The sequence below is a fragment of the Aptenodytes patagonicus genome, chromosome 12 (assembly GCF_965638725.1).
Source record: "Aptenodytes patagonicus chromosome 12, bAptPat1.pri.cur, whole genome shotgun sequence".
Lineage (NCBI taxonomy): Eukaryota > Metazoa > Chordata > Aves > Sphenisciformes > Spheniscidae > Aptenodytes > Aptenodytes patagonicus.
Genome location: NC_134960.1, coordinates 20,643,366 through 20,669,995, shown reverse-complemented (window position 1 = coordinate 20,669,995; position 26,630 = coordinate 20,643,366). Strand labels below are relative to the sequence as shown.

The 26,630-nt window shown below is 43.2% G+C and overlaps 1 protein-coding gene across 1 annotated transcript in view; it reads right to left on the bottom strand.

Moving 5' to 3' along the window:
- Positions 1–26,258, bottom strand: part of CTNNA1 (catenin alpha 1) — a 121,116-nt gene extending 94,858 nt beyond the window's left edge. Inside the window, exons 1-4 of the mRNA XM_076349644.1 lie at positions 26,115–26,258; positions 9,652–9,758; positions 7,167–7,362; positions 205–371 (exon numbers count right to left, since the gene is read on the bottom strand). Of these exons, the coding sequence (XP_076205759.1) occupies positions 205–371; positions 7,167–7,362; positions 9,652–9,756 (468 nt within the window). The 5' untranslated portion in view covers positions 9,757–9,758; positions 26,115–26,258. The remainder of the gene's footprint in view (positions 1–204; positions 372–7,166; positions 7,363–9,651; positions 9,759–26,114) is intronic.
- Positions 26,259–26,630: the final 372 nt, after the last annotated feature.

The following is a 26,630-nucleotide window of genomic DNA, read 5'->3' as shown; positions in this document are numbered from 1 at the left end:
AATGAGTGTAAAAACAGCTGACAAACATCCATTGCACACGTTTCGCTCAGAGGAAAAACCCTAAAAACCTCCCAGCTCCAGAAGCGAGCCGCTGACAGTGCACGCACCGGGGCCAGCACACATGCGTGAAACTAAGCCACTTGACAGAGCACGCCTGGCATGCCAGGCACAGCAAAGTGAATCACAGCAAAGAACTACACTTACTACTTTAAGTTGAACAAGCAGCTTGTAGACATCTGCCATGTCAGCCAAAATCAGCAGTCGAGTAACGGCAGAGAGGAGGGCGCGTGCCGCTCGGACCATGTTCCCTCGTTTCACAGAGGAGCAGGGGTCATCTGCAAACTCCCCCGAAGCGCTCTTCATCAAGTCGCCTGCACAAGGGGAGAAGATGGTCTGACTTTAACACCACACAGCATTTCTTAAGGGGCTGTAAGGATTCCTGGGCAAGCCAATCTAAGTCTTGAAAACAAAATGCGTTTACTTAAATACAGCCAGCAACTAAGATTGCATGTAGTTACTTCTAGGTATGGTTACCACATGGTATCAGGGTAGAGGGGCTTGTGCAAGGAGAAAGGGCTGGGAAACAACAACTTTGGTCCTTATTTCCAATTGTACAGGTGTTTTAATATGCCAGAATCCTCTGGAAAGGCAAATTCAGCATGCCTTCACCATTACAAGCAGGACTGGAGTTATTTCACAAACTACAATGTTTTCAAAGCTTAAGCAAAAGCTTTGATTTATGTGCGTGTAGGAGTTAAGCAGAAAGCAGCAGCAAAGTACTGTAAACACACAAGGAAACACCACAGCTCATGGGACTGTAAACAACTCGGAGCGATGACCTGGCTAGATATGCCCTGGTTTGCATTCAGTGCAAGGCACCGCTTAGTAAAACGCTTCAACGTTTCATAGCCTGTGGGTCTGCATCTGGTGCAGGAGGAAAGAAGTTGGGTTTCAGATGGTAACAATGCAATTGGTAACTATGAAAAGCAAAGGCCACTTTACACAGCTAGAGAAATTGCTCCAGAAGGCATTCACAAAGCATAAAAATAATGTCTGCGTATAGTCAGAGGAGTAAATTTTGGGCTTCCCCCCCTCCTTTCTGGGGCAGCATTTTGCTTCCATTACCACAGTTCCTACACAGCAGCAAGTTTTGGAATCCACACTATTATTCTTGGATCTCTTTGCATTTCAGAAACATTTGGTGAACAGCTAGGGTTTAGTTTAGAAAACGCTAGGTATTCAAGGCCAAAGATTTGCAGGCAGCTAGAGATGACCAGAAAGCAGGTGAACTGTGTTATAACTAACTGCTGTGTCAGAGGCTTCCCAAACCTGTATGAAAAAGCATCCATGTGGCCAAATGCCGAAACAAAAATAGCACGTCTCAGACAAGAAGAAAAGAACCTCAAATGGTGCTTCACAAGTGAAAGCTGACAGTGACTCCCATCGAGCCCACTACCAAATGGGGCTGGGCGAGACGTGCACCGAAATCTCAAGATGATGCAGTGGCATCATCCTGCCAACGGCTTGCCTGCTCCCACAGCTAGGCAATCAGTGCAGCATATCCCCAGTATGGGAAGTGTTTCAGTTTTACTGACTTTTTTTAAACTACTATTTTAACTACTCAAAATACCTACAACTGGAGAGCCTGGGGTTAAACATCCGCATACTTACTATTAAGCAATTAATATCTTGCCCTGGAAGAGTTTCTAGCACCCAAGCACTCTACGCCTTCATAGCTAAATACAGCCCAAACACAGCTGCCAGCCTGTCCAAGCAACTACATCAAGATACTCAATTTTGTTCAAATGCTCCCTCCTATGTAACACCCTTCCATCATCTTAAATAATACAACGAAGAGTGGCATACAACATTTTAAGATAAAAAAATATGCTACTTCAGTACCATGACATATGAAAAAAAGCTTCTGTCCAAGTACAGACCAGCTATAAATATCATATCCCTTACCCAACTTTTTGAGGAACACAATTCGTTATTTTAACAAGTGTTAAGAGCCTCAGATTTCCAGATGGGTGAATGATGATGCATCTCCAATGCTGAAAAACTGCAATCAGCCATGAGATTCTAAAACCCCAACATAGCTGACATGATCCTTTCTTTATTCCTTCTGGAAGAGGCTAATAATAGTGAAATTAATGTCACCACCACAAGTATGAAATCTATTAACAATCTCAGGATTTAAGGATATATGCCAGAACCAAAATTCACTACAAATATAAATAAATAAGGGAGGAAATATGTAAAATTCCCACATTTCCAACTCCCAAAAGAGAGGAATGTTGTTTTCAAAACAATTTAGAGAGGTGGCCGCTAATTTCACCTGAATCTCAGAAACTGCTGAGGTTAAAAACCAAAATTATCCTCTACCCATCTCTTAAATTGCAACCTTACAAGCCAGTCCTGAAATAAAATGCTATTCCTTTTTATTTTAACAAGAGACTTTAAAAGATTTAGTGAGTTTCAAACAGCTTGTCAGGGTGTCAAAAGATAACCAGCTTCCCAGAATTAAAGGAAGATTATATTTAAAGTTGCTGCATATATATATTTTTCTGCAAATTAAAGAAAGCTAGCTTTCAGACTTCTTTTCTAAAGGAAAAGCAACATGGAGTAGTTATTTTAGCTAGATTCAAAGGGTAAGAGGGAACTCTGCCCTGGCCTAAGTATGCAGTTACTACATTATGTGTGCGCATTACCAGTTCAAATTGGATCCAGCGTAATCTTCTCATTTTCAAATTTGAACCAGAGGTAACACAGCAAGTTTGAAAGCAGGATTTCAAGAATTAAAAGAAATACACTGCAGAAAAGTCAGACTAGGAGACTCAGATTATACAGCCGGTACGAATTCTTATATGAGTAATCTGTTTTTCCAATATAACCTTAGATTTTCACTAGATATTACAAGGGAAAGATAATAAAACAGAGTTGAGAAAAGAAGAGGCAACGGTAGCCATACTATGATCTTGTCAATAAAGCACTAAGAATTCAATTAAATCTAATGGGACAAAGCCCATTTCAGAAATAGTAAGATTTTAGTCCATCAAAAGAAAATTACCATTTTCTAGTCTCATTCCCACCATGCCCACAGGGTCTGACAGCACTTTCAGACAGCACTATTAATCTTCCTCAGCAGCGCGGTACATGATGACCATGACAGAGAGGGCTTTCTTTATACCAGCACTGACGGAATGGGAAAGCGGCAGAGAAGACAGGCAAAGCAAGGAAGACCTAGGACACATACAGGCACTGATGCCTTTTTCCCCAAGCTAGAAATTCATGCCCACACATCACCTTGTACCCTTCAGCACCTTCCAGTTCAAAGCCCGTCGCCAGGCTGCTTTGCCAGCAGTATTAGAAATACAAGAGTGCCCTCAGGCCATACCTCTACCTGCTCATAACACCCTATCACAGTTCCCTAGAGGTTGCCTATTCCCCACCAAATGAACTCAAGCATGAAATCAGAGTTTCAAGACTCTACTATTCTGGATACTGAAGTCTTATCTTACCACTAATGCCACCTTCAGTGTCCACCATGAGCGTCACAACAGGCTGCCCTTGCTTTCTACAATAAAGGACAAGGCCCCGTATCCCCTTTATGCCATATCAACATGGGAGTTGATACTTATGGCAACAAAAGCTTCTGTTAATTCTTTAATCTTGTCTTCAGTTAAATCCATATACTGCCTACAACACTCCTCCTACAGTTTGCTAAGAGCTGTCTCAGAGCTCTCTTAGGTTACGGCTTTTCAAAGATCTCGAGTCCCTGGCTGGAGGATTACTTCTAATACAAGTGGTACACTCCTAAAACATTTTTCTTGCAGGAAAACAACTGAGAACTCTTTGCACTCTTCCAAGAAATTAAGCTAACTGGTCACAACAGAACTTTAAAGTTGAGGTTTCCAAGAAGAATTCAGTGCTTAACTTCAAGTTATTCTGCAACTGGCCTCCTCCTGTTCCTTGGAAATCCTTAAGCCATGCATCTTGTGTGAAGTACAGTTGAAAAAACATTTTACCCTTTCATAGTTTGCCTCACTGTTTAGTTTTGCAGAAAGCTTCACTAAGAAACACAGGGCGGAAAGACACCACACAATCAGTAGGTTCACTCCCCTGCATTTGCAACCATGGCACATGATCAGAGTCCACAGGATTCACAAGACCATTCATCCACTCTCTTACCTCAAACCCTATGCACAGGCTTAAGCGTTTTAATTTTAAGCTTTAATTTTTGGTCTTCTATGCAAAATTACCGTAGGAAGAAACACAACAGTAGAAGCATAGCTAATACCCTGGATCCTCACACTAGCATACAGATACATAGAGGCGGTGAACTATGGTCATCGGTACTCCAGGAAAACAGGAATAGCCTGGTCAACCTGACCCAAAAGAAATTTCCTTCTTGACCCCAGAGTCTGCAACCTGTCTCAGTGTCAAGCACCTGGGTAAGAAACTGGTTCAGTTCCAACACACCTCCCAACAGCACCAGAAGAGCTGACCATTTCAACGTACAATCAGTCTTCAATGCTTCCCAAGAAGGTAAAACCCTACAAAGAGCTCAGTGGGGGGAGTAAGACTGGGCAAGACCAATATTGCCCCTTCTATTACTCAGCAAAACTCCAGTGACAGAAATCAATGTAACAAACACTGTAAGGACACTGAAATCCAAGACATTCACATCAGATGTTTTCCCAGTACTAAGTCTTTTCTATAACCACAGCAGGATCTATTCTGAAAAACACTTGGGTTCTTTGTCTCCACTATTCTATTCAAAATTTTATTTTAAGAAGTTTCACTACTTTAAAAGAAGTCAAAAGTCCAAAGCTTTAAAGGGCCAGGAATCTTACTTAAGGATATTTCATGAACTTATTTAATATTTAAAGCAAATTGTAATTTATTCTTCCGTTGTAAGAGTCAGGAAGACTTTGAAGATCCACTTGTATTGATTTAGTATGTAACCATACTATCATTCATTCTAAATAGCTCTTTTCACTTCTTTGTTTTTACCCCCAACAACTGGGATTTTATGAACAAGCATGCTCACTAAAATCATGTACCCTCTCAATCTTCTTCTCGCTGGGCTAAAAAAAAAAAATTTTAATTTTCTCTGATGAGACAAGTTATCTATTGTCCTAATCTTCTTCATAACCTCTGTCTACATTCATTCATCTTTTTTTATTATGGTAACTAAACTGCTCCCCGCTCTAAATAAAGGCATTATTAATTCTATTTTCCTGTCTTCTGCTGAAGATAAATTGTGCTATACATCTATAATCCCACTGCTGTCGTCAGACACACAGATGCTGCCAGTTCACAATCACCCTACTGCTGACCAAGACACCCAAATTCTCCTCTCCACTTTTGCCCCCCATTGCAAAAAGCAGATAAAGGCACCGACACCTGGAAGTTTTGCTAAGCACACGCACAGGCTTTGCATTACACTGCCCTCATTTCTCCAGTTCATGAATTCAACTGGTCTACCACAATACTGGAAACACTTCTGAAGTGCACTGTACGTAAACATGTACCTTGAAAGTTTGTATCTTCTTGCTGCTATTAGCACTACTGAGAACTGCAATCCTCCCCTGGGCACTGGCAGCAATAAGCCTTCCCTCTGTTGCATCTCATTTTCCACCATTTGCTTCTAATTTCCTCAAAGGTTTGTTTTTTAATTTCCTTAGAAGGAGCTGCTCTGCTAAACTTGACCGAACACTGGCACCGTGACGGGGCACAGGCTTTTATCCCTGGTCGTGCTGCCCCAGCAGCCCAGCCCTGCTGCGACTGCATCCCCACAAACAGCGGCGGGCACCAGTCGTATTCAGGCAAATCACTCAAGTCTAATCATCATCCACCCAGCTTCAGAAAACAGATACAGCTATCCTCTCTATGCACCAGATTTCATGCAAGCTGCGAACAGTAAAAAGGGAAGAAGTAGTGAAAGGACATTAAGGCGGGAAGTTATTTCACTCCAGCACCTCTCAGCTATGAGCTCCACCTCCTCTGTCAGAGATCAGAGCAGGGAGGTTTTGGCATCAAGTTTATGTGTAGTCTCAAAATCAAGCAGAGGCCAAGAAACAAGTGAAAGGGTCATCCTGAAGGTTTCTGTATCAGTCTCTCCTTCCTACCAGCTTCTCACTGCAACTACAAATTCAGCTAATGGAAATTCTCAATCCCGAGGACTGAGTACAGCTCCCTCGCTCACTAACATCACTAAGAGTCATTTGAAGGTACTCACAGATGAGCTCTGACTCTCAATTCTGAGCAGCAATCAAGCAAGCACCAAGAACTAAAGACTTCAAGACAAAGGTGTCTCTTTTGCTGTTGTTTGTTGTTGTTAAATTAAGCCAACTCAATTAGCCCCTTATATTGCAGCCTTCTTATGTTGATCTTTCTTTGGTCTGTCAACCAGGCTCATCCAGAACTTCGAACCATTTTCAACTAATATTTCATCACTGCACAACTTCAGCTACAAACAATTAATGCTAATGAGTTTTCCTTTTTATGCTGCAGCAGCAACCACCATTAATACCAGTTGACTGGGTTTCACTGAAGCATAGAAAAGGCTCATGACTAGAAGAATGATAAATGATTTATGAGCAACAATATTTACTAGTGCATATTTTAGAGTCAGCCAGCTCCATAGGCTTTTCTTGCAGGTCTTCTCCAAGAAAGTAAAAAAGAAAATGATAAAAATCAACACTAGATGTGGGGGAGGAAGCCTGGAATATTTAATCAAGGTCCTCACATTCCGTTTGTTGCTGTTTACATTTTGCATATTCAAGACACCCAGCTCTTCCTCCTACAATGCTGGTTTGTATACATTCAAATATTGAAGAAGTTATTGACACATTTGAGACGTAGTTCCACAACATTTACAGGCAGGGTGGGAAGTTTACTTTTTAGCCTAAACTGAGTTTTAAATACTCTTCAAAGAATCAGCCATTCTACCTCTCTTCTCGATCTCTACCTGGGACATCCAATTTCCAAATCTGCCCAGTTCATATTATTCCTCAAGGAAGCCAGCAAGACAAGCCGAGAATCTACGCAAGCGGAGAGGCGCAGAGTCATTAGAAATAACAGCAAAAGGAAAAACGGGAACAGTTCTACTTAAGCTTGTAAAACTGTGGTTTTTCAGAGATCAGATACATAGCTCTTACCTTGCTTACGAACATCCTCCACAGCTGCTACCAGCTCCTCTTTAAGGAACTGGCTCTCTTTCGCAATTTTGTCTCCTTTCTCCAGGAAATTCTCTGTTGCTTGTTCAACTGAAGCAGCCAAAACATGGGCCTTTTTAGAACGCCCTCGCTTTTTATTAGAGGGGCCCTTGTTGCTAGTGTTAACCAGTGTTGTTACCTAAAGGCATAGATGGAGAGGAAAAAACAAAAACATGAAACAAATTAGAAGTTTTATCAATTTGACAGCAAGGCCACGTGTATTTTTCTTTTCTAGACAGCATATTGCTAATACCTGCACTATTGTCAGCTCCAAAAGTTAAACTCAAACACAAGTGTTTTTCACATCTCTAAACATTACCATGCTTCTTGATTCCTCAGATGAGCATTATAAATTCAGCTAAACTGCTTAGAGATTTGTCTTATCAGCAGCAGACCTGAAAATTTGATTAAGAATTGAGATCTATTTGTATTTTTGATCAACTGCAATCTCAGTAACAGGCCAGAGCTATTTGGCATCACATAAAAAGAAACGAAGTTGGGGATAATTAGATTGGGATAGCTCTCCAGGCATAAAAGACCCCAAACAAGGTTGAAGCCATTATCTACAGAAATCTAGCAACACAGTATCTTTTGTGTCCAAAACAGTACTACAGCCAATGGACTAAATGCAGAGCAAAGGACTTCCTAGAGCTCATTATTTCCCTAAAACAACCAAAACTGAACTCTCACGATCTTCCTGCAATCAAGAAATACTTCCAAGTTTTATGTTTTAGACTGAAACCCTGCTAGGAGCTGGTCACCAGTGGCCAGATGACCACCAGGTACTCCATTAGCTCAGGATCAGGATCCAGTCCCTTCAATCAAATGCAAATAGATGTCACAAAATCCACACACACTTTTTGATTTGCCTTTCCACCCCCACCCGCCTTCTCTTTTTGTTAAGTCTAGGAAAATGCATACAAAGCTACTTCAGAGAGACAATAAATTACAACACTAAAAATATTACTACTCTGGAAAGTCCAAGGACTGCTGACATAAAGATCCTCAGAGCTGAATCCATCTTCTCAGGAGGTTGATTCAGAGAGGCAAAGCCATCAATTGGGAATATCGCAGTCGGTTAACGGGGAACATTTGTACTGGGTAGTCTCAGTTTATCATGTACTACAAATAAAGAACAAGTTGCAACAAGGCAACTTACTCCACTTTCCTCTCTGTATTTTGCCAGTCACATCATTCACAAAATTTGGGATTGCCAGTACAGCCTATTGTGCTACTTGAGGAATAAGTTACAGACACTGAACTTGGACAAAAAGGTCCTATAAGCAAGTTTACTCAGTTAAGTTTGCCAAATTAGGACAATTTCTCTTCAGGAAAGACTCCATCAGTAACTCTGGCTAAAAAGCTATATAGTAGATCATCCAACTGTCCATCTGAATATCTGCAGGGAACAACTGGCAGGTACAGACAGCAGCTTGGCGATTAAAGGAATGTTAATACTGGAAACAGAACTTAATCGTTGCAGTTTGTGCTTAGCAGTTGTGTCCAGTTCATACTGTCATTTTAAAAATTTCACATTTCAGGAAAACAATGCTAAAGAAGATGAGTTAACTGTCTCCAGTGCACCTTCTCTTCCAGACCTCCTAGAATGTCTCTTCCAAGAACCTTCAAAATGCCCAATATGCATAACTTATATTTACAAGACTTACTCTAGCTTTCCCATATTCTTCAGTGCATTTCACTGGGCAATATACACCATGCAGAAATAAGCTTTTATTCACAAATCCAGCATAAAGCGTAGGCAGAAATTAAGAGAAATCATGCCTATCTTATAAAAGAGATACTGAAACAGTAACAAATGCCATAAAAGCATACTTCATGGGTAGAACTTGGTTAGGAGGGGTCAGTAATCTGTTTACAACACAAGGCAGTGCTAGACAGGTTGCCAACATCCCCCACCACACATTTCACCGTTTACCTGAACCTCCTTCCAAAGGGAACTCTAAACACAGGTAATCTCAAAGAAAAAAAAAAACTTATGAGACCCTACTTCTGGCAAGCACTAATGGCTTCGTTGCAAGGGACTTTTGTCATTCCTGAATACCAGTTTCTAAATGATACATAGCACAGCTTTTTAAAGACTCAACAAATAAGCAGCATACCACCCAAAATACAGGTCAGAAACAGCACAGCAGCAATGGAACATTAGTTACTAACATGCATTTCTGCACTTCTAATTTAAATACTGTGTCTTACCAGGTGCTGAAGAAGCACAGTCTTTCTAGACTCATGCCCAATAACTGTTACAATAAAACTGAACAAAGATGTTACTTGTACACTCTTTTCCATCTTTAGTTTTGTAGCATTTTTACGTCTGAAATTTAAGCTTCGAAAGTTACTTAATTGAAATAATACATCAAAACATGTAATCATCCCTACAAAGGTTTTTTTGGCCCCCTTTTTTTCCTACCTGTGTAACAAGAGGCTCAAGTAGTCTTTCAACCGCCAGTGTTCTTATCTCCAAGCTTTTGGGGTCCCATTTGAAGTTAACGCTGCCTGCAGTAACAGCAGTCATTTCTAGAAGAAAAAAGAGCTACATGAATACAATTTTTTTTTAATTATTAATGCTATTGGCACGTATTTTAAAAATAAATTAAAATCGAGGCTATTAAACACACAACACGTCCATTCGGTGCAAGTTAAGGTTATACTGTCTCCGGAAATACCAGTTTTGGTTCAACTGGTCATAGTTTAAAAAATTGCTTGTTATGACAATATACAGACATTACCTGTATGTTTTGGTTAGAAAATAAAAACAAACAACAAACAAGCAAAACCACACCAAAACCTATTCAAAAGCCACAATATTTTATCAGAGCAATGACAAGATAGGCAACGTTTGGTCCGCAAGCAATGAAAAAGGACCTCACAGGTAATGAGGGCACTCTACCCACAAAGCTGGAGGCTAAGCAAATAGCCCCTTCCCAATTTCTGCTGCCTCCCTCCAGGACCGACTGTCCTGTGCTCCCAGACCGGCTTTGAGACGCAGCCCAAGGTCCTGGGGGAGCAGAAGGAAACACCTCGGCTTCAACACACCAGAAAGCTGCCCATTTTCTCAGCTCCACCGTGAGTCACTACCCCAAACGCTTTGTCAAACCAGGAGCCAGGTTCTAACTCAACTCATTCAACCTACCTGTTCATACAATTCACCTTTTGGAAGTACCTCAGGTAAAATAGTGAATATAAGCCTTACAAAGCCAGAAAATCCAGTTGGTTCATATTTAACAGCTTAGGTATCTACTACACTTCCCCTTAACACTTATGTAGGAGGGAAAAGCAGATTTGCATGAAGACATCTGTCACTGAGCCGTTCCTTCCCGTTACAGTTTTATATCAACATCCCAATGGAACAGCAAATATGATTATGGGAAAAGTTTAGTGCAACTACTAAAATAGCTCTGCTTTTGAAAACAGTAGTCTAAAAAAATAAAAATAATGAGCTACAACAGATCACTAGATTAACACTGTGATGCTGTACAGCACAACAAGGGAATAACCAGAACCATAATTTCCATAAAAAATGGATTTAAAGTATTTACAGGTCCATAAAACCAGTTCATACCACTTCAGACTTAATAGATTCTAGCTCTTCCTGCTTTGGGTTGCCCTCAAAATTCAAGATTAGACTAAACCCACATTTGTAACTTTTTATTTTTAAAAAAGTCAGGAAGAGAAATACATTTCCAAAGTCTCCTTCCACCCCTTTTCCTAAGCACCTACTATTGAAGTTGTTTTAAAGCTTATTAGCCGATATTTTTAAATCTTACTCTGGACAGGGCATTGTCTGCATAGCATCTCAGCAGACAGATTGCTCTGACAGCACCAGATGTCCCCGAGCTGCCAGACGAGCACAACGTCCCATTATTTTTAAGAAGCAGGAGGCAAGGCACTAATTTTGGTAACCAATGATGTTTGCAACACATACCAACAACCAACCATTTTATACCGACACTGACAGTTAAACATGCAGAAACAGCACAGACGTGGCTGCTTGTTTCCCGTCGAAGAATAAAATCTCTCGGGCACTCGAGAAGCCCAGCCTAAGGCGTAAAGAAGGCAGGGCTTAGCATCACCTGGCTTCAGTCAACAGCACCTCCATGGCAGGCTGACCCTGAGACACTACATAGGCTTTCTCACACCACGGACACAATCCAGTAGATTAAGTACTCACTACACTACTGAAAACACAGCTTTGCCCTGAAGAGCCTACATGCTGGCATACACTAAAGTACAACTTTGCAAGGTGCAAAGCAGGAGTCTTGACCTAACCTGCATTCAGCTTTCCACTTATGCCCACGCTCCAAGTGCCTACACTGCTGGAGAGAAAGAAAACTTAAAAAGCTGAAAGCTTTAAAAAAAAAAAAACCAACCCCAGAGAATAGGAAGAGACCGATCCATGCTAGCATACATACAACATTTCTGACAGTTTTAAATCAAAGTGCTTGAAGGTGCAGACAAAGGCTCCCAGCTCCCACAGCAGAAGGCATGCCAGGCTGCAGCTCCAGAGACCCCCAGTGAGCTGGCTGCAGGAGGGTGGACAATGGCCACTTCTTCCTCCTCGCCCTACCTCTGACACTTATCACTAAGTCCTGTGAACTCACTAACTATCCTCCTCTCCCAGTCACCCCCTTTTTCTTTTGCTGGTCCAGCTTTGCACTGGCTTGTGCCACGACCCAGATGCTGGCACAGGGCAAGCTGTGAAATGCCCTTCACCCCCTGGTAACATCCTCTCCTCAATGAGGAATTTCACTGTTTTATTCCCTCCTGATTAGCTCGGCATGAATGCTTCTTACGTAAGAAGTCAAGAAAAATACACTGAAAGCCTTTATGGTTTCTGAGAAACACACCCAGGGCTCTGGAAAGCCCATTAGGTTTCTAGGTAAAAGCTGTTTCTATGTATTTAATGCTGTTATGCCTCTCACAGAGACAAAGTGCAGGACAAGGTAACCATGAGAAGATACATCAATTGTGTTAGTAGGATAATGAAGGCAATTCATCTGAAAACACGTTAGTACGATAACTCACGAATTGGCCCAAAGCAATGGTCTATAAAACCACTTAGTACAAACTTTATTGAAATTTATCTGAAAAGCATAGGTTGATATCAAATACATGGTTTGGTAGCAATGACTTGGGTATCATTTGTACATTGTAGTAAATATGTTTCTTCAATTAAATACTTCTGAAGAATACAGTAACAGGTTATAGCTTACAAACGCATGTGTGAATGGAGTGGGTTTAGGGGATAAAAAGACAACTGCCAGGACCATGTTAAAGCAGGGCTACGCTCCCGCCACGAGAACGCTCTAATTCTCTGGAACCTGTCTTGTCCCTACAACTGCGCAAGCTCTTTTCATGGAATTCAAATGTGGTAACAGGTAGTAAACCAAGTCAGAGGATATTGTAGCAGAGTGCTTAATTGTTTGCTCTTGGAGAGCACACCATGATTCCCACGATGCCTGCAATAACTGCAACATCTCTTAAAGAAAGAAGATATCCTCTGGAAGATGGACCCAACCACAGGCCAGTGTAGCACTGGTTTCAGGCAGCTGGGATGACCCAGCTGATATGGAAAAGGGTTCTCCACGCCACAGACCCACGATGCACGGGACATGCAGCAGCGCATGCACTCAAAGCAGGAATTTCAAGGACAAAGCAGCACAGACCACATAGCGGAAGAGAGCAAGCGACGCTGAATCTGAAGTGCTGGAATATATAGAAAGACACCACCGCACAAGGAGTTGCGGTTGCCCAGCCTGTGGTTTCATAAGCAGCAGGAAAGCTGCTTAAAAACCAACGTTCATCCTCCCACACCCCTCTAGGAACTCAATCTCCTCTTCACATCACACCCCCTCTGTACTGGCACAGCTTTCCCCACGGCTGAGCGATTAACCAGATGGGGAAGAACTGATTTGGCTGGAGGGAAAGAAATCATTTTTTGCAGGGTGGGCTGAGATCCCCATCTGGTTCACCGTGCCACCACAGATACCACTGCGAGCAGAACCGGCGATGGCAGGAGAAGACGGCTACATCAGCTGGCACCATTGGCAAAGCCCTTCAAGTGGAAACACGGGGCAAAATTGGATATCACAGCCAAGCTGAACCAGGTGCCACTGAAAACAGAGCATCAAGCAGAGCCATTGCAGAGAGCAGGAACGCCCTCCCAACACATCTAATCCTCACACACGTGAAGCTCCAACCTTAAACCATGCTCACAGCCCAGCATGTTAACTGTAAACCCTTCAGGTTATTACACTGGTCGTGATGGTGCTCATTATTGTCATAGATGGTTCAAGAGTAATGCAATTATATCTTACTGGGATTTAGTGTGCTTGCAAGGACATGACGGTGGGGAAAGAATAGGAGTTTAAAGAAGCCACTTCCAGACTTCCCTGTTGCCTCCAGAAACTTCACACAATTTCCAGCCAAGGAGCAGCTCTGCAAGCAGAGCCATCCCAGGACAACTTGCCCCGTGCTTTATACAAAGAATCAAGATCTCTGCAACAGCTAAAGCTTAAGAAGAGGTTTCCGTTACACTTTACACTACTTTACACAAACGCTGCCACAGTCCTACTGCTCCTTTCCCTGCCACAAACGGGCACCCACCTGATGCGGTGAGCCACTTCAGGGAGCTAAAATGGTCTCAGAGTAAGCCAGTAGCTATAAAAACTACCTTGCCAGCTTACTGTTCTGAAGGAGGAGGTGGGTCTGCACAGGGAAGAGGACAGGACAGCAGCAGCACTGAGATGAGCTCTGCCCCCGAACTGCACCCAAGGGCAGGTCCCAGCCCTGCTCGGGAGAGGTGAGGGCAGAGACCTGAGCAGAAGGATGTATTAAAACTGCTGGGGCTGCATTTACATACCACGTCGAACAAGCTGGCCTGCTATGAACGCGCTGAAGGTGATATGCGTACAGTGCTCTTTCCAAAAGCCACAACTAAAGGTCGTAGTGTTTTCAAAAACTGGTAATTCAAGGTTTTAAAGAATAACTTCAGATACCTACTTCCAGAATACTGGCATGCAAATAATTTCTAGACTTCGGCAAGCATAGGAATGTAGCTCTGCAGCTTCTTTGCAGAAGTATCCCGAAGGCACCCAAGGCTTTTCAAAATGCCCATGAAGGAGCACTATTTCAACAGCGGGCTCTGCACACCAACAGAATCACAGAAAGGCCTAGTGCTCGTGGTCCTGTTTTTCCAGGTTGCACTCCCACACGCACCCAAAGACACTACTGAGCTGGTATGTTCAGCCTGCTCTGTACCAGGAGATCCTGCAGCCTCCCGGCCTCTGGACCACAGCAAATCTCTTTTGGTTACACAGCAGAAGATTTAACTGCCCATCTCCTGTGCTGCAACTTAAGTCCCACCACCTTGTGCTACCTGAAGAGTCTTTTAGATGCCACCTTCTATCAGTCTTCAAATTTTAACTATCCTGACAGGCTGCCTTCTAAAAGCTTTTAACTACATTCACCATTCTCTTTTGGTTTTTCTTAGGGAAGACAGTATTCAAACTGCTAGTGAGACAGTGTGGTCTCACTAGCACAGCGGGGGGGCTAACCTGGGCCAAGCACAATAGGCAGCATGCTGAATTCAAGCATTATGCTATCCAAAAAACCTAACGAGAGTACAGCACAAGAACATTTTATACCTGGGAGGACATTCTCCATTTTAACACCCTTTCTGCTACCTACCTAGTTGTTCCTCATTTTGTGCAGCTGATTGTGCCCAGACACAGTAATATATACTTGATTGCATTATTTTGCAGCTTATTTCTTTCTCTCATATTTCTTTAAGTAGTCACAGTCATTTTGAATTATAATCCTGTCCTCTACCATGCTTGCAGACTGCCTTTGGATATTCTGTGCAACGTAATGAGAATAGCTCTTATTCCATCACCCCAGTCATGAGCATGGAACATGGTGGGATTCACGACACAATGACCCAGCTTCATCTTCCAGCCAGAAAGTGAACCAGCTTCCCTGTTCCCAAGGGAATCCTTTTGGTTTGTGGCCTAAGTACCTGACCCATCTGATAACCACCAGGAATCCTTTACCCCTGCTGAAGGTGAAAGACAAGACAGAGCAGATCTGTGGGAATTAGGTATCTAACATACACCATTAACACAAATCTTATGACCATTTTTGGTTTGAAAAAGGTTAAGGCACACTTCATATTAAACCCAGCTCATATGCAGGGGTTTCATCATGCCCCACTGACAGTTCAAAACTGTTTTCCATATAATTAAGAGTATCCAGAAAAAAAGAAAAATGTTTAATTCTTTCCTCTTTCCCTTCACAGTCTCCAAATGAGTGTGTCTGCCCCATTCCACAAACAACACGCTACTCCTCTCAGCAGCTCAATAGCTGCTAGTCAAGGATGTTTGGTATACGTGATGCTTTTCAAGAAGAATTTAAGGAGGTTTGATTTAAGCTGTTTTTATTTAACACCAAGTACACACCACTAAAACCAGACAGTCATCCTCTTCTAACATAGCCTTCAACCTTAGATTTCATCTGCTCAGCTACCAAATCTTCTCGTTCACCATAAATGCCATGAAGGTATACCTCCTTAGAAATCCTTACTATTAGAATTTCACAATATGAAATATGAATACAAACTCAGATGTTGCATTGACTATATTCTTTGATCATCAAAACATTTCTATCATTTGAGTATATTCAACTTTGCCCCACATTTTTTCCACAGACTGTAGTAACCAGCCAAGTAAAAAGAAGAAATTCCGGTTCAGATAAGCCTATTTCTCACCAGTACTATTCCAGATCCAGCTCTCATAATCTGTTTTCATGGGTTTTTCTCTCTGTTGCTCTTGTGGAGAGGGCCTAGAGAGGCATCTGAAACCACTCATCAGAAAGCCTTGCACAGCCAGTAACAAACAAATGCTTCTCTACTTCTCCATTTGTTTAGCAAATCTTTAGACCTTGTTAACTGAGTTAAGAGACACAACCTAATCTGGTGTCCCTACAAAAGTCAATGAAGTTTATAACTCTTATTTTCTCTTCTACATGGGTGTTATCTCCTGCCTGCTGCCTTGTTACCAAAGCCAGCAGCGTGCCATAGAGAGCCTGTCACCTTTTCCCCTCTGGAAGCACAGCCTGCCCTATACCACACACCGTCACATGAAAGCAGGCATGGGGCATATCACCAGATTAAGATGCAACACACTTGCCAAAGCAGTATGTGCCGTCTCCTAACAGCTTCCCAACTGCTATGGTACCGTGGATTCAAGTAACTTATTTTCATTCCAAAACCAGGAATGCACTCCATAACAACAGGTTTTCACGCCTTCATTTTGGTCTAGCTATCATCAAGAGGATGGAAGGCACACTCTGCACAAGCGGCTTCATTGTGGTATTCCTGGGACCACAGCAGTGATTTCACAACTACAAATAAACCGTTTTTCGGAGACACCAGTGCTAACAGCCTCTTGCCTTCAGTTACATAAGCGTTAGGCTCCGATCATTTTATTTTTGCCAGGATTGTTTTGCCTCAAAGGAACTAGAAAGAAGGTGCATGGCAAGCCAATTCACAGCAAGCACAGGCAATTAGTGGCTTATTTATGCCATACTAAGGCTCCAGTTCATGGATGACATCCTAAAAGAATGCAAAAACCAAATTCATGCTTATACCCATTTAACTGTCCAGATGGATATCCCGGTATGTCCCAACAAGCGTCCAATTTATTTCTGCACGGTTTTCAGTTTCCAAAACTCAAGCAGGATTCCAACTACATAAAGAAAACTGATGCTTCTTCTAAACATGTGTTTTCTGAAAAACACATGCTTTTTCTAAAAAAAGTGTCATAAGCAGTAAGCTATTACTATTAATAATAACCACTCATTCAGTCTTCACAATAATGTTGGTGCATTTTGTGCTGAAGACCTGCAATACTGACACCATGAAAGATAACTTCCAAAATCAGAGCAAGTAATCACTAGATTTTTAACTGCTCTATTTTAGCTGTGTGCTCTTTGGATCAGGACTGTGACACTCTGGCCATGCAGAAGGGCAACACACTTGCATTTTAAGCAAAAAGCAACAACTTTCAATTGACTTATCCCTGCAGCGATGGTAACTTCAAACTCCCAAACCCCCACCCTCTCTCAGCCACATTACTCACGTTTAAGCCTATACGGATAGCGCTTTCAAACAAAACAAGGGGACTCAGCCTGGAGAGAGGGAGAGTAGAGCCCAGGTGAGACTTGTATGTCTGCTGGACCACTTTGATTCAACTACTGAGAGCCCTTCCAACCTCACAGTGTCTGTTTCCACCCTTGAAGTGGTGTAAAGCTCTGTTAAGCTTCCCGAAAATCATTGGGAAAGAATGGAAGAACAGCTTACTGCCACTCTCAGAACCACAGTATGCATTTCAGACCCTAGGAATACACAGTCAGTGAAGATATAACAACTAGGCTGTGGCTACAGAGCATGGCTCTTCAAACCCCAAACTAGGCTAGCACAGATTACAATTACCAACCTTAAGTTAGCAATGAATGCAAGAAGGGGCAACCTTTTAACAAATTATTTTTTGCCACAAGTATTCCTCAAATAAGAAAAAAAGTTTGTTATAAGTTAGCCTACTTTATCAGTTGGCACAAGAATTTGCCAGTGCTGCAAAATTAATCCTTGCTTAGCTTGCAAAAAACCCACTGATGGCTGGCAATAAAAGGAAAAGAAAACCTGGGTATTTTTGCTCTGATCTTCTTCAGCGCTCAATTGGCAATAAAAAGTGCCATTTAAGCTATAGAGTCAGAAATAACCAAAATCTGACCCCACTCAAACCACACTTTCATTCCTAAATTGATATGTTTTTATGCAATACCCTTCAGTGCTTTTAGCTAACCACATCTGCTAGATCTAAACCGTCATTAACAATTTTAAAACAGTCAGAAGTATACAAATACTGGAGTTGTTTGAGCTGACACGCATGTTTTGAAAAAATGAGACTCCTATAATTAGAGGTTTCATAAGAGACAATTTACTTAAACATAGAGGAAATGGACAGTCTTGTATTAACAGAGACTAAATACCATATTCTTTCTCAATTGCATGCCCAGCATAGTAGCAACTAAAGACTATGTAACAAAAATTCATAGCGCTACAAGAGTGAAAAAAGTTTTCCATGGTTTTCTCCATTTGCAAAAGCTACTAAAAGAAGAGCACCCACTGAAGCAAAGGAGAACAGGAGCATAAAGATTCTTCAAAGTAAAATGTCTTCTAAAGTTTTTCTAGAAAAAGTTGTTTAGAATTCCTTTTTCAGTCCTTCACTTTGATTCAGGAACACTGTCAGTCTTATCTAAAAATAACAAAGCAATTATTTTTTAAAGAAAAAAAAGAAATAACAAAATCCACAACTGATAAGGCCAAGACTTTCACTTTACACTCTTGGCAACCTTAACATCATTTCTTAGCTATGAACAATGAATTAGTTTCATGCGAAGAATTGCACCATCACTGCATGCCCCCAGACAACTCTCGACTTACAGCTCCACCAACACATGCCGTGAGTTAGGAAGGGAAGGATAAAAAAAAAACCACACAAAAACAAACCCCAGGAAGAAGAGCGAACATGAAGGTAATGCACAGGCATTGTTTGGATGAGTTAAGCATCTTCTAAATGAATGCAGTTATCTGGAAGAATATGTAAGGTAGGATGCTCTAACACACACCATCTCCTCTCCTTGCAAATCGTCAACACGGCTGCGGACACTGAGAATGCAGAGGGCACCGACTGATGAGAACTTTGCAGCTTCTCCACAAGAGCAAAGCAAGTAATAATAAAAACCACACTGGCGCAATTAATTTTTGGATGCTTACCGGAGTTACCTGCAAAGCCATAACCACCTTCTGTCAAGTACAAACTCGCTAAGGGTGCACAGCGGTGCATGAGAATCAGAGCTAACAATGATCTGCCTGGACAGGAATCCTTTCCAGTCACTGCCTTAGCATATGGATGACCAATTAAAGCAACTTTTATTTAAAAAAAAAAACAACACACACCACCACAAATGTCACTGACCCACCCGCATTTATAAAAGCAACAGGAAGGAACCAGAAGGTTTGAGAGGAAGGAATCATTGCTTGGCTGGTCTTGCTGGAAAAAAAGTGTTTTTAAACTAGTAACACAGCCATTTACTGAGTGGAAACCAACTTATATCTGATTAAAGACACATTTTTCTCTCCCCACCCCTTCTCCTCACCCCCAGGAACAGGAAACAAGACAAAGCTACCGAACAAAAAACAGATGAGCTAAGAAATCCTGTTCAATTGGCTTTGCACCAGCGCTTTGCCTCTGGTTCTGCTGAACGCTGCGTCTTTCACTGATAACCATTGACTTTTCCCTAGGCCCATGATAATATTCTGTTAAACATAATCAAATTGTCTTAACCAATTCCTGCAAACTAAGTAAAACAGCTTAAAACACCTGATGCTAAAGTACTGATGCATACAGACCAGAAATTAACTTTTTTCCTGAGGTTATAAGCTTTTAACCCTGCACAATTTATTTGCATTATTCTGTTTTGCTACAAATAAACCTTCTAGCTTTTTTTTTTTTGCTACTGTTTATTGCATCTTATGTCATTATTTTTTCTCCCTAGCCCCAGCTAGGAGAGGGGGAAAAAACCCACCCACACAGTCGTACTGCACTCTTCATTGTACCAGTACAAAAGAAGAGTATTGTGATTGAAAGGACTCCACCAGCAGTGGAAGTGCTGTGGCGTAACAAATAAGGGATATGCTCACTTTTCTAAAAGCCTTCCCCACATCTCTGCTTTCAGGATGCATTGTTTAATGTTAGTCAGGAAATGCATTTCCAGCTGTAACGGCAGTGGTTTGTAATTAAACACATCTTCCAAAAAGTGGAAGCGGCAGTAACTACAAAGCCATACTTTGTACAGAAACTTAAACCACTCCAGAGCTTTTCATACAGCCAAACCAGATCCTTGCTTTTTACTCTCTCAAAAAATATGTCACGTCTTTCATTTTACTTGTACCTTGTATGAAGCCTTTCAACTCTCAAGCAGGTTTCTAAATTTAAAAGAAATTAAGTCATTGAACTGAGCCTACTGAATACAACGAAGGGACAGACGGTCTGCACCTGCAGACGAGCCCGCCAGCGTCAGAAGCTGAGCAGCGCTCCCGCCAGCACTGGGCACCAGCCATGAGAGCCGCTGGACAAATCTGCAGAACAGAAGTCAGCCCAGGCTAGAACTCCTGGCTCGGGAAGCTCCTACGCTGCCGGAGCCTGGCACAGCACCTTAGGGAAGCAATGCCACTCAGCTGCCCTCTTCTCATTTATTGCTTGTCTGCTGCTTTCCCTTTTAGGGATTGCTTTATACACTGCCACCGCCCAAGAAAAAGGTGGGGGGAAAATGCAGGGAAGGGAAGCCAAATGATTGTGGGGGTCAATAAAAAGAAAGGTGGCAAGGGTCAAAAATTATGATCAGGGAACCAGAGGGTGACACCAGACACCGCCCAGTCCATCACTCCTCAGAGGCATCAAAGGAGCCAAGAGGATACTGCTCAACAGCGTGACAAGCAATGGGAATGGAAACAACCTCCGGAGTTCCCATTTTATTCCCTCCTTCTGGTGTTGTTAACAGCCAGCTTGGCCACGGCCAGGCGGAGGGCTTGTAATTTAGGACCTCAGACAAGGGTTAGACTAATAAAAAGGGTCATGACGAGGGTCATGGAGACAGGACACTAGGCTGGATGGACCTCTCAGCTATAGTAATCAGACCACAGCAAGTCCCCCATGCGCGACTTCCAGTTCATTGTTCAACTCCTCATCCTTTAAATGAAAAAATAATTTAAGTCTTAAGATGGTTAGACTCTGAAACACCTGGACATCAGGTACGGGTTGAAATGAACTTTATGGTAAATTGTACATGAGGTTTATACGAGACTTGTCACTTGCATACATGTCCGCAGTCCATCATGAATTATCCAAGACCTTGAGCAACTCTTCAACATCGAGCAATGAGACTCGCTAGGTCTTTAAGTCATGCTAAAGGAAATCAGTTTTACAAGTATACGTTACAAGGACATGCTTGCAAGAAAGTGGGTAAAGAACAGGCAGCTTGTGCATCTTGATTAGTTGCATTTACACAGAAGAACACCCACTTGCACATTCTTGCTTCTCAGCATACCACCAGTTCTGTCCTCTGCTATTCAACAACGCTGTTTCTGAATTTGTTATTCTAGTCAATTAAAAAAACCATTTACCCATCTACAGGTTCAGCTGAAGATCTCAAGAGCACTTTGCAAAGATGAATACTGACCTGCTCGGTGTTATGCAGGTTAAACACCATTTTATAGGCATACAGCTCAGCCTTGTTTACATGAAAAATTAAACTGACCCTTTTGGCTATGTAAAGCTACATTGTTAGCGCAGCCCTTGTGCAGACCATTTAGTTAAGTGGATCTTCTGTGCTGAGTTTGTATCATCCAGAAAAAGATATGGAAAGAAGAATCTCCCCCTTAGAGCCTTAGATCTGCATAGGTATCACCTATAAAAGTACCCAGAATAAAACAGTGAATGAAAACTCTCTGAACCCTTGGGAGAGTGGGAAAGGCAGTGGAAAGGAGAAGGTAAAAAAAAAAAAAAAAGACACCACACATGCCATCAAGGCCACAATCTCCTGATAACATTAATTCTTACTGACTTCTTACTAACTGAAAAGAAGCAAATTTAGTATTCACCTAAATGATCAGCACGATCTTGTGCTGAACAACAGCAAGGACAGAAGTGTATGGCCTACGCTCCCTCCTCATTTCCTTCAGTTAACCTCCAGGAAAAGACAAATTAAGAAATCTTTCTCCCCTGGTCCTTCATCAGCTATCCACAAGATCACTGGTTTCAGTCTCTTTCTTAAAGTAGCTGTTGAAGGCTACTCCAGAACAAGGTGCACTAATGGGCTTACGGCCTCTTCTACCCTAACTTCCACTAACCTCTCATTTGCTCCCCGACATCAGCTCCACACAGAAATTCTTCTGAAGTATATACAGTCATACACATATCTGTTCCATAATAGGGCACAGACAGCTTAGAAAACTGGGTGGTATTTGGCAAAAAGGCACACCCTGAGCTTAAGTTGTATCTCATTATCAGCAGTGAAATCCTACCTGCCACACTGCTGCTAGTTCTTTAGCTTATTTGCTCTCAACCCCCTCACTGCCTTAGAAACATTACGGGAGTTTAACTCACTCGTAGACTGTAACGTACATCAACACTCCTCCCTCCTTGTGTCATTCAATGTATTAAAACAGATCTACTGGGGAACCGACTGGCATCCAGCTTGGTTTCATGTTCTCAGTACTGTTCCACTCTCTACCTTGGTAACTGTTATCCCTTTAGCTATAGCTGGCCTCAAATTTGCTTTTTCCATCCATAGATGCCTGAACTTAAAGCCTTTCAAAAGAGTTTCTCGTGAGTCTAAGTGATTAATCAAGTTGCTGTCTTGTAAGTTAGAAAAATTATAACAGAAGAGAATGTCAATAGATTGGGAGATAATTTCCCTTTGCAAACTGTGTTAGTTTAGATCTGCAAATTTAATAATTTCTATCACTTTATAAAGCACAGGGGAAAAAGGTTACTCCTCTCTGATTCCACCAGAGCTATTTATAAACACATGTCAAAGGACGAGCAGATGTTTTCCGTAGTACATCTGGGATAAACAAACAAAAATATGTAATCATGTTTAGAGAAAAGGTAGCTGGCTCTTTAAATAAAAAAGTCAAGGAGGAATTATGAATCATATTTACAGTTTGCCAATAGAAGAGTCTATACTAACCCATTGCACACCAGAAACTGGAGTTAACACCCATTCTCACCCTGACCGGAAGATAACGAGTCTCAGTCATTCAAGGAGAAAGATCCCACTTACAATTGCCGTGACGTGACCGCATTCCTCCTGCGACTCCTTTACTTCAATAAATCTATTTGCACCCAGTTCTGCTTTGCAGCACAGCAGATCAATCTCAATGCTCGTCTTTTCAGCATAGCTCCTCCAGTAAGGGTGCTGGTATACAATTTTGTGGGTAGGCTCTATTTTAAGTCTCATACGCCGGACTAAAATAGTATGGAGTTAAAAGTAGTAATTATCAAACATCTGCACTTTCTCTAAAGCTGCAACTCTGTTTAACCAACGCATGAGCTATAAACTCGCTGAATAGAGCTATTCCAGATTAGCTATAAAACTAAATTAGGGTGAATTCCCAGAGTAGTAAAGGATCCAAATCCTCAAGGTTATATACATTAAAGTTCCACAGCACAAGAATTTGAGTGATTTCCAGTTAAGGCACGATAGTAGAAAATAACAGGCATTCATCACCATGTTGGATGACTGTCTCAATATGGCACTGTCCTAACAAAACAATACTCAATCCTCTTTTATTCATCATGTTTCCTTTAGCGTCCAGCAAAGCCAAGAGATGCCAGTAAAACTGAATACAGCAAGTCCTTTAACAGAAATGTCATGGCCACACAGGTACTCACTCTAGACTAGCCTCACCTATGATGAGTAGACTAGTTTTGCCACTAAATATTTTTGTGAGCTTAACTAATTCTCTGCATAAGAAAGGTAATTTAGAAATCAAATAGTAACAGTACATATAATTTCAAGGCAGGGCTGAATTCCCACTAGAGTGTATTTCCAGCTCAAACATTTCTACTCATGTGGATTCCTTTGCAAGATCAGTTTCTCCATCTTACAGCTGCAGAAGAAAGATATTCATACTGCTGAAAAACCACAAATTACTTTTTAGTACATCTTTCAGCTAACTTTATCAGACCAATGGAAGCCCTATGAAGAAGCTGCATATTAACATCTGCCATTACATATGCCAGCACAGAAATGCTGATATTTCACAAAGCTTGAAAATGTATTGTGAGGTAAATATTTACGCTGGTATTTTAAATCATCAGTTTGCGCATGGGATTTCTAATCTCTGCCCGTTGTGCTCCCCCCTGCCACCTTGCGTAAACTTTTAATCTCTGATGCAGAGGCCTATTATTAGAGCTGGCTGAAAAAAAACCAGAGACTGAAGGCATGTTGTTTATTATGGAAAAGGTTAGGGCAAAGCCTTTTTAAAACAAAACCTAATAAGCCTTTGTCTGTTTCTCCTGAGAAATGTCAACAAAACATTTCCTTGATGTTTTAAAAACTGTTTCTCTAAATAAAAAAGTTAGTGACTCAACATAAAATTATGCCCTTTTTAAACAAAAAGTTTCAATTCAGCAGGAAGAAACACATCCTACTAAATACTTAACGCGGCCTTAGCACCCCAAGACAGACCAAAGGGTACCTAAAAGACCACACATATTGTAAAGTAAGCTGGGCTTTCACCTCCATTTAAACACAAACCTGCCTACAAACTAACCCAGGAGCTGAAAGAAAACAAAACAAACTACAGCCTTTAGCTGGGCTTGAAAGTACTCAAAGGCTGGCGTAGCCAGCAGGACTGAGGACGTGCATTAGCACAAGAGTGCAGCTAACAGAGCCTCTCCCACCTCCCCTGCTTCCCCACTCACAGTGCAGGAAAAACGCAGGAAACAAGTAACTGAAGCACCAAGAATACCTTTCACACAACCCCCACCTCAAAAAACAAAAGACAAAGGAAAAAAAAAAAGGGGGGGGGGGGGGGGGGGAGCAAAGAGCTCCTAGACTAGTTCAATACAGATAAACCAGACATGCCTTGAGTCATAACTCCGAAAGCTGGAACGAGGACACGGTCATGGAGGCTCATACCCCAGACTGGGCGAGTAAGCGATGGATCACCCTTGCCAGAATACACCCGTCGCCTCCTGCGCAGGGCAGGCAGGCCAAGGGCAGACAGGCACAGGTAAGTGCACCTTGACCACATCCAATTCTTCACTAAATGTAAGTGCACCACACACTTTCCCGCAAGCTTTCACTCTGAAAGATTTCACATGGTCTGAACTAGTGTGAGTAATGAATAAAAGCCAGCTGACACATACTGCCCAGGGACCCCATGAGCAGAGGGACAAAGGTCATGCATAAACTGGCGGCTGAGAGTTGATACGCTCAGCCGCCAGCTCTCCCTACTCTTTGGCTGTAAAAAGTAGCACGAAACCTTCTTGTCAGCGAAGGAGAAGCACTCGCCTTGCTGCATGCTAGCAGATTAGAGGTGGGCGTCAAAAAACGCGGCAGAGCCAAGCTAAGAAGAGGGGGGTGTTCCCGGTGAAGAGAGGCTGGTTTGTGTGCTGAAACAGAAACACCAACTCGGGCGAGAGGGAGGATGCTCACTTCAGCCGCACCGCCAGGAGGAACTCGGGGGGTCGCAAGGAGAAGGAGGCGCACACCAGGGCCAAGACCAACTCGGTGTCGCTAGCCGGGCAGGCGGCCCTGCCCGCAGCCGCCCTGCCCGGGCCCGCCGCGGGAGAGCGGCGCCGGGGCGGCCCCGCCGGGCTGTGCCCGGCTGCGCGGGGAGGAGCCTCTCCCCACAGCCCCTCTGCCACCGAAACTTCTCCAGGAACCGAGCTTGTCCGGCGCTTTTCCTCCGGAAAATAACGCTCATCAACCCAAAACACAGCCGGCTGCCCCCCCTCCCAGCCGCCCTCCAGCCCCCTCCCCGCCACCACCCCACACCGGCCTGGCCCAGCGCGGCCTCCGAGCGCGGCCGGCCCGGGCCCAGGCCCCGCAGACGGCGGCGGCGGCGCGGCCCGCTCCTCTCCGCAGCGCCGGGCCGCCCTCCGCTCCCCCCTCCCGCCTCCCAGCCTCCCCTCACAGAGAACCGGCGGCCGGCAGGGCCCAGCCCGCCTTACGGCGCAAAAGTTTCCAAGTGAGAGAAACGGGGCGGCGGGACCCGCACCCGAGGACCCCCCACAACTTTACCGGGGAGCAGGAGGATCGCCTCACCGCCGCCTCTCGCTTCGGTCCGGCCCTCGGCCGCTTTGTCTGTCTCTCTCTCTCTCTCTCGACGCCGCTCCCGTCCCGCTGAGGAAATCGGCTCTTCCGGGCGCCTCCCCGCCCCGCGTTCCCCGGCCCGGCCCGGCCGCTCTTCCCGGCACCGCCCGCCGCGCCGCCCCCGCGCCCTTCCCGGCACCGCCCGCCGACAGGTGAGGGCTGGAGGCGGGCGGGAGCCCCGCGGGGCGCCCCATGGGGCGCCCCGCGGGGCTCCCGCCCGCCTCCAGCCCCTCCACAGAGCGGCGGCGGGCGGACTTCGGCCCCTCAGGTGAAAAGGGAGGTTCCCCCCGACCCTCACCCCTCAGCTCAGGCTCTCTTAAGCCGGGGTGGACGTCGTTTTTCGAAGTAAAATTAAAAAAAAAAAAAAAAAAAAAAAAAAAAAATTTTAGGTCAAAACCTGGCTCTGTCTTCCTGAGGTAGCCCAAGACGCGGAAGGTCTGCGGA